This window comes from Chionomys nivalis, chromosome 21 (genome assembly GCF_950005125.1).
Source record: "Chionomys nivalis chromosome 21, mChiNiv1.1, whole genome shotgun sequence".
NCBI lineage: Eukaryota > Metazoa > Chordata > Mammalia > Rodentia > Cricetidae > Chionomys > Chionomys nivalis.
The window spans coordinates 43,872,424-43,886,864 of NC_080106.1; the positions used below are offsets into that span (position 1 = coordinate 43,872,424).

The 14,441-nt window shown below is 37.4% G+C and overlaps 1 protein-coding gene across 5 annotated transcripts in view; it reads right to left on the bottom strand.

Moving 5' to 3' along the window:
- Inpp4b (inositol polyphosphate-4-phosphatase type II B) overlaps window positions 1-14,441 on the bottom strand; it is a 789,563-nt gene that overhangs the window by 162,921 nt on the left and 612,201 nt on the right. For all 5 annotated transcript variants that reach the window (XM_057753361.1, XM_057753359.1, XM_057753358.1 and 2 more), the window contains 3 exons: window positions 12,808-12,938; window positions 12,348-12,452; window positions 1,159-1,267 (listed from right to left, as the gene is read on the bottom strand). In XM_057753361.1, the coding sequence (XP_057609344.1) occupies window positions 1,159-1,267; window positions 12,348-12,452; window positions 12,808-12,938 (345 nt within the window). The remainder of the gene's footprint in view (window positions 1-1,158; window positions 1,268-12,347; window positions 12,453-12,807; window positions 12,939-14,441) is intronic.

Consider the following 14,441-nt stretch of genomic DNA (forward strand, 5'->3'; position numbering starts at 1 on the left):
TTACAGTTGACTCTGGTTATAGCAATTCTACCAGTGGACTTGTTCTTCATGTTCTTTTTCTCCTTCCACACCAGTGGCATCTGAAAATATGGATGTGTTGTATGATAATATGAGTCTTCCTGATCTGATAGAGTGGGCAGGCATTGAAGCTGTAAAGCAGGTTATGGGGGAAAAAACTGATGAAAGAATTGGGGAAATTTGGGAAAAATGAAAAAAATTATTCTTTGCCTGATTATAAAACTTGGCAAAAGAGTTATACTGAAACAGAAAGAAACTTGGCTATGATGAATAAATGTTTTGAGAAACCTAGGGCTTTAGGACTGACCACCTATGGCATTATATATCACTATTAGAATTGTGAGGAAGAACAATGGGAAAAGTAAGACAATGGAGTAAACCCCAGTGAACTATGCTTCTGTAAACTACAAGTAGTTTGCCTCTGAGGTAAAAGCATCAGGAGATTTTATGATTATCTCAGCTAAGAATTAAGAATGTAGTGGCTGGCATGGGGCTTGGGAACTGGGGAAATGTCATGATAAATGATGTTCTGATGTCAAGAATCTTTATACTTCTTGTGAACTGCTTTGGCCAGGAAATGTGGCAAGGAAAAAGAATCGTTTTCCTTGTGTAAAATACACATTGAAAGACTGAGGTGAGGTTTGAAGCTCAGGGTAGAAGAAGAAGAAGAAGTTGCCCTGCAGCTGATAGCCTGTCAGCTTGCATCAGAATCCTGTGTTCCTGGACTCACTTCGCCTTCCAGACATCCCAGATTCGAGACCCACTTCTCTGCTGAGGCTGGTCCCTAGCACTTTATCTCTATGGTTGCTCCATGTCTTGAGTCTGGATATATCCCTCCTCATTGTTGTTCCAGTGAGCAAGAGTGATACCGGAGCATCCCACTGACAGCATGACTTTCAGGACAATGGCGTGCCAGCAGAGCTCCCAGGAATCCCATTCCTGCAGTTTAATGGCTTTAGTCTCTTCTCCAGTGATGTAGAGAAATTCAGCAAGTTTCATTTACTTGCAGGGTTGACATGTTAAGACTGTTCATTAGGATGGATTGATGTTCAATGTACTAACCTTGTCTGCAGACTTATTCAAAGGAAAGAGAATATATAGCATCAATGAAATACTTGTTTTCTTTATTTCTTTACTTACTTCCTTCTCTCTGTCTCAAATCTATGGAGTAATTTCCGAAGACCACCGTTCTTGAATCCCTGAAAATGGGCAGCTGGGGCTCCCACAGTGATGACATCATAGAGAGCATCTGGAACGGAAACAGGCAAGGAGATGAACACTCTGCAAACATTTGTCTCCTGCATATACTGTGCATTAAACTATCCACTCTCAGGAAGTTTGAGAAATTTTTCTGCTTTATTTTGTAGGAATAACTATGGACTCCCATCTCAAGGGGGCAAGAAGGAAGAATCAATTTTTCTGAAAGCTACCTGTGCACCTAAACAAGTTATAATATTTCCGAGATTTATGACTGCATCTTAATTATATGCGACAGTGCAGAACAGCATGTTCTCCATCCCTGTATATACTGACTAAGATAACATGTTGATTGGTCTTTTGTGTGTTTTACTTTATTGAATTTTGCAACATTTAATTTGCAATCATATTAAAATTCAACAATAATGAACAATTTCTCAACCAAAGTTTTCAAAAAGACGAACAATAAATATTAATTTATTCTGGCTCAAGGGCAGAAGAGTACAACCACATTAAAAACAAAAATCTATCTGCCATTTCCTGCTTATCTATTCTAAAATTTACATAATGTTGAATACATACTTTTGCAACTTCTTACATACAATAGAGAGAATGCAAAATGTCTCAATTTATTTTCCAGCCAGATACTTTGCTTTTCATAAAAACAAATCCATACATTTAAATTGAAATTCAATCTTTTGATCCTGAACTTTATGGCTTCAAAACATGCCATCATTTTATATTCAAATAAAAGATATTCTAAGAAAAGCAGAGTGTATGTTTTCTGGTTAAGCTACATTTTTGTTGAGAAATCTAATTTCATAGGAGATCTTTCTCAAATTGATTTTGATATTGACATATTGGTTGTTTCTAAGATATGGTTCACTGAGAAAAACAAATCGTTTTGTTAGTCTCCGGTGAACACCATTGCTTCTTCAAAATTATTCAATCTAGATCCATCTGAATTGTTACTTTTTAAAAATAGAATGTCACCACTCTAAAAATACAGATGAGGGGAAATAAAATGCAATTTTCCATGTGATCCAACACTTCATACAGCATGGATTTAACAGTCAATTAATGGACTGTAATAACAATTACATGATAATAACTTCTTAACTTTTGATAAGTCACTAATGAATTATAATATTTCTTAGGATAGAAGAATAATTGTTTTATGAGAAATTTAATTATTTCCTACCCCAAGATTTTACCTTATGGTTAAGACAAGGAATCTCATCCTAAGGATTAGTTTTCAGAGTATGAGAAGTACCATGGAGAAAGGCAACAAATGGTCAGACTCAGCTGTGCAGTAACTGGTTAACCACAATGACCAGCATGGTAAGAGGTTACCAAAGATGGAACAGTGGCAATTACATATGGGCTGTAACCAGCAGCTGTCTAATTTGACTTTAGACTTGCTCAATATAGGTAATTCATGCCTCACATTGAAAACATAGCCAACTACTTGTAGTAATAGGGACCATAGAGGAGAACCTAGTACTGCCACGTTCCCAAACCAGAGTAATCTTTAATTGCATTCTTAACACATATCCTTATACCCACAGAAAAGAGAAGCTCTTACCCCTCTCTTTTCCTTAGATGGGGACCATTATAGAAAGTCACAACTGGCCAAAATACAAATAGCCATTGTGTTTTGATTAGAAAATAAATCTTAAGTATCAAGTCCTGTGAATTAGGGATACGATGCTGTGTTCTACCGGAATGTCACCATCCCTGTCAGTAGACAGAACTAGAGAACACCTACACTTATGAACTGCTGCACACCAACATCAGTGCTCCTTACTCACCTATTTTTCTACACTAGACACACAACAGAAATGCGAGTCATGCTGATATCTTTCACTTCAACTCAGAACTATAAAACTTTCCTTTCTTCTACATTTTATAATCTCTTTCCCTGTCATGAAGAATCTTGATTCCAATTATCAACAGATAGACATATGTGATCAACACTCCTATGCACACGAATTAGCTTTGTTGATGGCACACACCTTTGCAAAAAACAAATTTATCCAGAAAGTTGCAGCATGTGCATTTTTTAAAAAGTGTCTTGTAAAGTTTACTAAGAACAGTCCTCTTTGTCCCATTCACTCAATGAAATTACCAGCTTGAGTAGTTTATGTATCATTTATTATCACATTTACAAGAAAATAAAAATAAATTAAAAACAAAAGGTAGAATGTATGAAATTCTAGGGAAGATTTACATATTGATTAAAAAAAAGCAAGTTATGTTTTCTTGTGAAGGTGAAATGCCAGGAACTGAAAAAAAATCAAGAGAAAAGAGCACACTAATTGACTATACAATACCAAAAGCTCACCCTGAAAAGCTCACGTGTGTGTGTGTATACATATATCATTAACATTATATGGACTAAGAAGGCTGTATTTATTTTATATCTTTAGGAAAATATACGTGTGTGTGTGTGTGTATAAAATGTGTCTGTGCATGTGTATGTGTAACCACAAATAAAAAGAGGTCCTGAATTTGAATAAGAGCAAGGCGCAATACATTGGAAGGGTTGGATGTAAGCGGTGGCTCCTCATTCATTTCCCAGCCGATCATACCTGAATAATCACACAGAAACTATATTAATTAAAAACTGTTTGGTCAATGACTCTAGTGTATTCCTAACTAGCTTATACCATAAATTAACCCATTTCTATCCATCTTTGTACCATCATGAGGCTGTGGCCTTCCAGTAAGGTTCCTAAGGTTCCAGAGTTTCATTCTCCTTAGGCAGGTACATGGAGTCTCTTTGACTCTACCTACTCTCTGGCTTTGTTCTACTAAGTTATTGGTCAAAACAGCTTTATTCATCAGCCAATAAAAACAACACATATACAAAAGGACCTCACACATCAGTTGGATGCAGGGGAAAAAGAAGAGGGGGAAAATGGTGTAAAGACACTTCTAAACTTCATACAGAAAAACAAAAAAGCCAGGATAACTAAAACAATCCTGAACAACAAAAGACCTGCTGGAGGTATCACTATCCCTGGTTTCAAGTTGTACTACAGAGAAATAGTAATAAATTTTTTTTTTAAAAAATGCATGGTATTGGCATAAAATAGGTGGGTATTGAAACTGAAATGAAATTGTAGACGTAAGTCTACACATCTAGGGATACATGATTCTGATAAAGAAGCCAGAAATACACACTGGAAAAAAGAAAATATCTTCAACAAATGATGCTGGTCAAACTGGATGTCTCTGTGTAGAAGAATTAGAATACATCCATATCTATCACCCTGCACAAAACTCAAGTCCATGTGGATCAAAGACCTCAACATAAATCCAGACATACTGAACCTAATAGAAGAGAAAGTGGGGAATAGCCTTGAATGCACTGGCACCAGAGACAGCTTTCTAAACAGAACACCAATAGTGCAGGTACTAAGATCACCAATTAATAAATTGTACCTCATGAAACTGAAAAGCTTCTGTAAGGTAAAGGACATAGCAACAGCCTATTGAATCGGAAAATTTTTTACCAACATTGCATCCCACAGAGATTTAATATACAAAATAAATAAAGAACTCAAGAAAGTACGTATTTAAAATACAAATAATCCAATTTAAAAATGGGAGTGCAAACTTGTACAGCCAGTATGAAAATCAATTTGGTGATTCCCCAGAAAGTTGGGAATTGATCTGCATCAAGACCCAGCTATATCCAGTCTTGGGCATATACCCAAGGACATTCTACCACAAGGACACTTGCTCAACTATGTTCGTTGTGACTTTATTCATAATAGTCAGAAACTGGAAATAACCTAGATGTTCCTCAACTGAAGAATGGATTAAAGAAAAGGTCAAAGCATAAACAATATAACATGATTAAGAAACTCTAAAACATCACTAGATATATTTTAAAGAGAGAAGAGACCCTAAAATACCCCCCATTTGACCTTCGTAGAAATTCTTGAGATCATCCAGTTGCGGAACCAGTACTTTACACAAATCCTAAAGTGAAGTCTCTTTCATTTTTCTGTGTCTCTATTCATCTGTGATATTTATACAAATCCTAAAGTGGAGCCCCTTTCATTTCCCGTGTCTCTAGTCACCTGTGACATTCCATTAATGCAGTCTCTTGCATGGGACACCTAATGTCTGTGTCAGGGTGTGACAGTCCCACTCTGGCCTGGCATTCCTGTGTTTATAAGTATATTGGTTCTGACTCTCAGCCAGACTCAACTTTTAGAAAGCTTGAAACATTATGAATCTATTCTATGTTCACGAGCTTTGATGGCAAAGCTTTTTTTTTCCAATTTCACACTTTTAAAAGGTTTATTTGAATTTTTAAATTTTAGCATTGAGAGCCAAAAAGAAACACAGAAGAAACCGACTAGAAAATACCTATTGAATCTTCTTCCCCAAATGAACGTGGATTTTAGTATAAGCACACTATTTTGTTTTGCTGCTACAGATATGGACATGTAAACATCTCATGATCTGAAATAACAGTGCATTGTATACAGTATGCACTCAATTTCTTAAAAACAAGCGTTTTCTATGGAATCCACAAAATTATTATTTAACGAAACAGTATTTTGCAATACCCATTTGAGAACCAACAATTATTGATAAATGTTTGAACAACTAGGTTTCTCTCTCGGGATCCCAGGGCCTTGAATTTCACTCACAATTGCTACAGAATAGCAAATTGATCAATGTAGGTAGTTAATTTCCTGGTCTCAGAATAATGAAGAAAGATGTCCAATTAAAGAGTCACATTTATTCTTAGCCATACTCCTTTAAAACAAGAATTAACGGCAATTGATTGTTTTTCTTTAGGCAAGAGGAGATAGAAGAGTTAGAATAGAATTACTCATATAATGAAATCCAAACTGAAAGGTAGCAATTTCATAACCAGGAAGAGTGCTATTATTTTAAAGTATTTGTATTTTCTCACTCTTTGTGCATTTTCATAATTTGAACAGTTTTTAGTCATATATGACAGAATTCTTCAGATTTTGGTGTCAAAAGACAATCATTAAAAACAAGGTGGAGTGTTTCATAGAAAAGTAAAAAAGAAGGCCGGGCGGTGGTGGCGCACGCCTTTAATCCCAGCACTCGGGAGGCAGAGGCAGGCGGATCTCTGTGAGTTCGAGACCAGCCTAGTCTACAAGAGCTAGTTCCAGGACAGGCTCCAAAACCACAGAGAAACCCTGTCTCGAAAAACCAAAAAAAAAAAGCCGGGCGATGGTGGCGCACGCCTTTAATCCCAGCACTCGGGAGGCAGAGGCAGGCGGATCTCTGTGAGTTCGAGACCAGCCTGGTCTACAGAGCTAGTTCCAGGACAGGCTCCAAAGCCACAGAGAAACCCTGTCTCGAAAAACCAAAAAAAAAAAAAAAAAAAAAAGGAAAAGTAAAAAAAGTACTTAAAGGCCCTCTCCCTTTGTCTTTCTTTTAAAATGTGCCTTCCTTTATTGACTTTATATGCTGTCTGAAAAATACCTTTGGTCTCGTGAAAATCTCAACACGTTCTGTGCCACAGGGAAGCAATGCTTAAGTGGGTGAGCTTCACCAAGCCACAGAGAGCAGATTTATTTGAGAATTCATAATTGAGATGTCTTGTAGCTTTTAAATGGCATTTAATAATAGAAATGAGATGGTTCTGTTTTTACAGGAGATCTTATTAAAATCTCCTCAACTATAAAAAATGTGTTAATAGAAAACTCTATGCATGATGATCTCATATCAAGGAACAATTTAAACATAATCCCTGATTTCAAAAAGGCACACAATTCCATTTGACGTGAATCGGCAGGCTTTGATGAGCTTGTGTTTCTAAATGGCTCAAACAATTTGCGATCATCACTGAACTAATCTGAGAAAGATTATCCATACTGAGAAGATGTTGCATCTACACTCTCGAGATAAAGCACTGAGGAAACTCTAATAGGTCCTCTTGCTTGGTCCTTCCTCATGGAGCTAACACTCTGACTTACATTGAAAAATCTAATTGGTGTTGAACCTGATTCTAAGTTCACTCTCATGATATTAATATTCTTGTTTTATTATATTTTTAGATACACATTATTCAAGATACTTTTAATAGCAATGACTTGAAATAGCTAACAAGGAAAATCAATAATTGTGCATGTACACACAATAGTATGCTTGCAAGGTTTTGATTTTAGTCTGTTCAAACACAAAGCTAGTCCCTTCCCTGTGGACTCAATCAAAAACTAAAAGGCTATGAGAGACTCCCATTTTGGGGTGTTATAGCTTTGATTTTTCTTTTCACGATGTGGGTTTAAATGAGAATGCCCCCCATATGTTCATATATTTGAAGGTTTGATTCCCAGTTGGTGGAATATTTAGGAAAGGTGGGATGAGGCTCTATAACTGGGAGATGGGCTTTAAGGCTGAAAAGTCCACATCATGCCCAGTCCAGCTTTCTCTCTCTGCCTTTATCTTGCAGATAAGATACAGGCTTCCAGCTGCCACTCCAGCCCCATTCCTTTGTGCCTGCCTCCATACTTCCTGCGATAATGATCACAGACCATCCTCCTAAAACTAAGCAAGTACCCATTAAATGCTTCCTTCTGTAAGTTGCCTTATTCATGGTATTTCATCACAGCAATAGAACAGTAACTAAGACACATTGAATTAAACTCATGGGCAGGGCTGCCTAAGGAAACTCAAAATTGAACCCATGAGATAAGTCTCATTGACTCGGGGCAAGTGTTCACTCTGTGTCTGCCTCTCTGTCTTTCCCTCTCTCCTTTCCTCCCTGTTTCTGTAGCACATACTATGGTTTCATGGCCCTTTAACAAATTCTACCCATTAAAGCACTAGAGTAAAACTAAAATTCTGCTCATATATCTAAGATTTATAGAGCTCTGATATCCAAAATTAGTAAGGCATGAATAATACAGTTACATAAAAGAATTCAATAATATACATTTCAAATAGACCTGCCAAAATGTTGCTGCTCAATTACAGGATTAAGTACCCAAAACTAACACTCAAGTTTTACTTCTTTAAAGAAAAACAATTGCTTTAATTTGAATTCATTACATTTTATACTGCAAATATAGTACTTTATTATATCTAACATGTAAAAGACTTACAACAGACTATTATAATAGTATAAGAATATGTATTTTACATTGTTTATAACTGATGGACTGTGAAAGTAAAATACACTGAGGTATCCTGGAGTCTGCACTTAGAGTTTTCATTCTGGGGATTTTATTCCTGTTCCTGTTGTTATTTCATCAGTGTTCAGCATCTCTGTTGTGGATATTTGTACATTTAAGTCATTAACAAAGATGAAACATTAGTAGTCCGAAGGAACCTGCAGTTACCTGCAGGCTACCTCATTTGTCAGTAAGAGACATCACAACATTAGTGCTGCTCAGTCACCTGTTTTAAGAGCCCAACATTAGCCTTGCATTTGAGGATTCTGCCCACTGCCAAACCCTCTTCAAAACACAGTCTTTGCAACCAACTCAAGCTGATGACGAATAACTAGGACGTGCTCTGGCCTAATATGATCAGAGTTCTGACAGAGAAAGTGGACAGAAAGCTAGCAAGTGAGAGTGAGTAGAGGGGAAGACACAGAGAATCTAAGAAGAAAAAAATTAAGGCAACATGTAAAGCTGCAGGATTAACGAGATGTATATTCGTATTCATATCAATTTTTTTTTTTAAAAAAAGGCAAGATCAGCAACCACCTAATAATGAAGGAAGGCTTCCCCTCAGACTCAGAGGATTACATGGCCTAACTGACATTTGGATTTCCGGTTGTCTACGTACCATTGTTTGTTGGTTTTCATTATGGTAGTCATTAATGGCCAATATCCATGCCAAATCAAATTAGATAGACCACTTTTTGTTTGATTTTCTAAATTCCTGCCTTTTAGTCCCCAGTTTTTTTCCTTTCAGTTCAGAGAATCAGATGCTGAAAATAGTGTGTTCATCCAATGTAGGAAAAAGGGCCAAAGAAACCTACCATGGTCCTGAAACCAGAGCCAGTGAAAGAAATACACCCTGGATCTGAAACTCCAGACAATGAAAGAAACCCTGAAGCCAGAACCAAAGAAGTGCACCTTGACTCTGAAACCAGAAAAGAAACACACTTTGTCCCTGGAATCAGACTCAGTGAAAGAAATATGTCTTAGCCTTGAAAATAGAGCCAAAGGTTTAAAAAGGTGAGTGAAAGAAACCCAGTTTGGCCCTGAAACCCGAGCCATCTCTACCCCTGACCAACTAAACCAACCAATCCCTGAGCAGGAAAACCAACCAATCCCTGAGCAGAAAATCTTCTCCCTGGGAAAACTCCATCCCCTAAGAATCCCTTATAAGCCCCTCCTCCTGTTCAGTTGCTGGCTGTCCTTCACCATCCTAGCAGAGGCAGCCACTCTCCCGTATTTCTCCTTCCCATATTAATCTCTTCCTTAAAAGAGTTTTGGGTAAAGATCTTCTTTCACAGGAGTGGAGTCGAAGAAAGAACCTTTGCTGAGATGTTCTTTTAGGAGGGTTGAGCAAAAAAGAAACAGTTCTATCCTTCTGGGAAACTCCCTAAGGAGTAAGTTAGAAAAAGTAACAACCTTTCTCTGAGCTGCAGAAGGTTGCTACATTTCTGCATGGGCTACCCCTTCAGCAGAGTGAAGCAGAAAAAGAAACCAGTAACAGTACTATGACGTTCCCTTAGGGGAACAGACTAGACAGGGCTCAGCTGAACTGGCTCTCTCTAGGAGAGCAGCAGGAGTGCTACATCCTGCTAGGAGACCATCCCCTACCACACCTCAGTTTCAGGTATAGCCTGGCTTCCCATCAACTCAGGATACCGTTCCCTCCAGAGCTGTGCTATTGCAGCAACTCCAGATAGAGCCTGACTTCTAGACCAGCCAGGCCACCTTTCCCTCCAGAGCTGAAACACATCCTACTCCACAGTAGTTTATCTTTCCGGTATTTTAGAACATTCCATAGAATACAAAATTTTCATAAAAGATAAGGAGTTGATAATATTTACTAAAATATTTAATTTAATAAAACTGTATATTTAATCATTACAAATATTATAATGCCTTCCTCAATCTGACTCACATCTGTATCCATGTGGCTCCATATGGTATATGTGGGTAAAGACACTGTCATTTTTTCCATGGCTAGAGTCAAAATTCCTCTCCTTCCAATCGTATTGTGCCTATCGTTAAGTACTTATCCATAAAAACAGTTCAAAATGCTTCTTTAGTTCACCTCTTCCCTAATCCTGGCCAGTTCCTACTTCAAGACATATTCCTTTGATGGGAGTCTTAGTTTTCTCTAGTTTTTTTTTCCATGTCCTCCCCTCCTCCCATTTCCCTTCCCCCCTCCCCTCCCCCTCCCTCTCTGGTTTTCTAGTTTCTAATGGTTTTGATGACGTACATAGATACATTTTGACTTCATGCTATCAAAGGACAACAACATATTAACTGCTATTCCTATACTGCTCCCTATGTCCTAGGTGTCCCACCTCACCTAATCGTGTACAGTATTAAGAGCAATGATGACTTAAAGAGTTAAATGAAGGCCAAGGTCGTATGTAAAGTGTAGTGCAGCTCTAAGCCACATGAAATCTGTTGTTGCAAGACATGGTCCTTTGCTGCATCATATACACCTTACCTTGTCACACAAGCTATTAGGAAAATACATCGTGACAGTTCTTAAATAGAATCTTACACTTTAGCATTGGGTGGTTTTAAAATTTCCATATCATTCATTTCAAATTACTGACAGATAGCAATCAATGGAGAATTCTTGAACGTTTTGATCCTTCCACCATATTCCCAACACATAATAAACTGAAGAGTGTGGGCACACAATTATAATCCCAGAGCCAGGAGGTGCATAAGGATCATAAACCTCATGTATATGGTAAATTTGAGGTCAATCCACTCTATATGCAAACTTGTCTCAAATAAAATAAAGCATGAAATAAAACTGATAAATAAGTTAAATAAGACTTATGATGTGAGATGTCTCTTTGTATGTTGTGAATATGTTTTAACCACTGGTTAATAAAGAAACTGATTTGTCCAATAGCCAGGAAGAATAGAGCCAGGTGGAAAATCCAAACAGAGATACAGGGATAAAAAGGATGGGTGAGTTAGGGAGATGCCAGTAGCCACCAGAGAAGCAAGATATGAGGTAACAAGCCACAAGTCTCATGGTAAAGCATAGAATTATAAAAATGGGTTATTTAAGTTGTAAGAGGTAGTTAATAATAAGCCTGAGCCAATAGACCAAACAGTAATTAATTAATATTAAACCTCAGGTTGGTTATTCAGAGACTGGAGAGCAGGAGAGAAACCTCCAGTTACAGACTTACGAAGAACATTTAAAATATTTTACTTTCAAATGACAAGGGGGACTAGAAAATACTTCATTGTTTAAAAGTACTTGTCATCAATTCTGATGACCTGAGTTTGATCCTTGGTCAAAGGAGAGACATGATTCCTGCAAACTGTTCTCTGACCTCAGCTTAGGTGCTCTAATGGCGCCCGCACACATATACACCTCACACTCACACACAAATACATTAAATGAGGGTAATAACAATAAAAAACACTAAGGATTTTACAGAACAATAAAAAAATGTAGTGTACCAGTCACTTGAGATCCAGCTCCGCTGTGCTCTGAGAACCCACAACTTTCTCATGGACAAGGGATCAAACAAAATATTCTACCACTTTCCATTGACTAAATTTCACCTACTCACTTGTTCCCACAAGAAAGAGTATTGTTGTTAACAGTCACCAAAGCACATAAGCAGGGTATAGCTTCACTCAGCAGTTTAGGCCTCTACCAAAGATAACAACAGGAAAGTTTGTTTCCTATTTTTCTATTTCGGGAGATGAGGCTGGGTTTTCATCTCTAATTCAAGTCAGAACACACACACACACACACACACACACACACACACACATATAAGCTTTCCAAGAAACGTGGAAACAGTGTTGCTTTGTTTCGTTCATTGCTGAGGGCCAACACCAGCTTTGGTTGTTTCATCTTCCTGCTACCCTAACTCAACTATGGTCTCTGTCACCATCACCTTTTAAACAAGCACACACTGTGACAGAACTTGACACTCCTGGAGGAATACCAGATACCTTTGAGATGAGGGCCATGCACTTGCATCCGCTGCAAGTGTAGATTTATTGGAACAAATTCTAACGTTTTCTCTCCTTTGCTGCTGCTGGATTTGAAAGAGGATCCTAGAAGAAGGAAGATTAGAAATGATTAGCAAATGAATAAACAGATCCATAAACACATATGATATATGTGTGTGGTTCAAAGACACATTTGGCAAAAATGAATGATCTTATAAGAACTTCAGAAAGGAAAATATTAATTCCTTTACTTTCTTCACAAACATCAATTTTAAATTTTTTTCTTTTATTATTATATTACTATAATAATGCCATAATGAGAAGTACAGCTCATGTTCCCTTGCATTAGCTGACGAGACAAGAGAGCGACAGAGTTGAATCTTCGCTTCTCTCATCTCCACAGCAGCCATTCCAGCTGTTGTTTCCACGGGACATTCAGAAAGCAGTCACTGCTCCATACCTGTTTCCTTGCTAAGTTCTGTCAGAATGTCTTGGTACATTGTCACCATTTGATCACAGTGAGTAAGGACATTTTTCCGTAGGTTGTCCCAGTGTGGAGACAGGTCACCAAGCTCTTTTAACTCCTGGTTTCTGTTAAGAATACAAAACAATAGAACATATATTTTTGTCTTTTATATCAACTGTCAGAACTATTAATTAAGACTATCAAATAAATAACAAAATTTTCAATGTCCTTCTTAGGAAACTGACTTTATCAGCTTGAAGTGAAAAATAATAAATAAAATAAGTATAAGAAGTTTAGACTATAAAAATCCAAAAAAGTGAACTTTTTGATTAAATCTCACATATTTCACATATTTGGATACAGCTCCCTTGTCATTAATTTCTCTCAAGGACAATCTCAGTACTCTGCATGCATGTATGTTATCTCGGCTTTATCCAAAGGAATACCTAATCCTGCCATTTAGGTTTAAGTTATTAACTTTTATCCAAATTCTAGCCTTTAGCCAAGTTAATTTAAATAATCAGATTGCCTTTTAAAAGTGATATTGATAAATGGTTGGATACACTGTGCAGTTGGATGGTTCCTCATTTCCATGACCTTTTGCTGGCCACATTTTCATGATGCTAATTTAACCAGCAATAACGAACTGTCTTTGCTATTTTGGACATGAAACATACTAAATACCAAGCTGATAAATTCAGAAGATGTAGAATTTTTATTACAGGAATGTTAAGTGCAAGAATAATTGATGGTGTATATAAATGTGCCTTCTTTGCTGGTCTTTGTTGTTGCTTTTGCTTTGTTTCAATGGAACTGTGATGAAGTCCACTCCATCTTTCATGCAGTCTTTAGTCATTGCCAACATTAATCTCATTCTCAGCTTTCCCAAAGATTATCTTTCATGACAGAATATTCATTGGAAAAGTAATTAATCAGTAGAAAATGATAGCAGAAAGATTATGATAAAATGGGAGGCAGACATAGAAGGTTTAAGCAGGAAGAATCACATTCTCTGACCTCAAATCATAGGATGTTCAAACTGAGTACAAAAGAACGACAAAACATGCTTGTGATTCCAGAAAGTTCCAGAATTCCAAGCCTAGAAGAAGAAGGACAAGTAGGTTGGGTCTGAGATAGAGAGCTGTGTGGTACATAAACCTAACTGACTCTAGTCTTCGCTTTATAGTTCTATATGAGTATTAGTGCTTAGTGTTTCTATGTACTATGAATAGATATGTGTTTGTTATTTATGATGCCTCTGTGTCTTCATCAGAAATACTAAATAAAGGTTTGAATGATGAAGAAAAGTAGGACACATGACAGTATTGCTGAACTTCGTGTGTGATGAAGTCAAGTGGTTAAGCATGCCCTTGACTATGAGATGTTTTTCCGAAACATGGTCCAAAAAGTTTAGCTTCCTATGGGGTGGGGAGTGACCTGAGATAAACTGTCAGGATTCCGTAGCAGATGGGATGAAATATTGCATGTATCTAATATATCACAGTCTTGCAGAGAAACGCACAGACGGGCCTGGTGGTTCTAACAAAGATAACAAGAGGCACACATACAGACCCATCAGCACAGGGTTAGCTCACACTGAGAAAAGCCCACACAGAGGCTGAAACCAG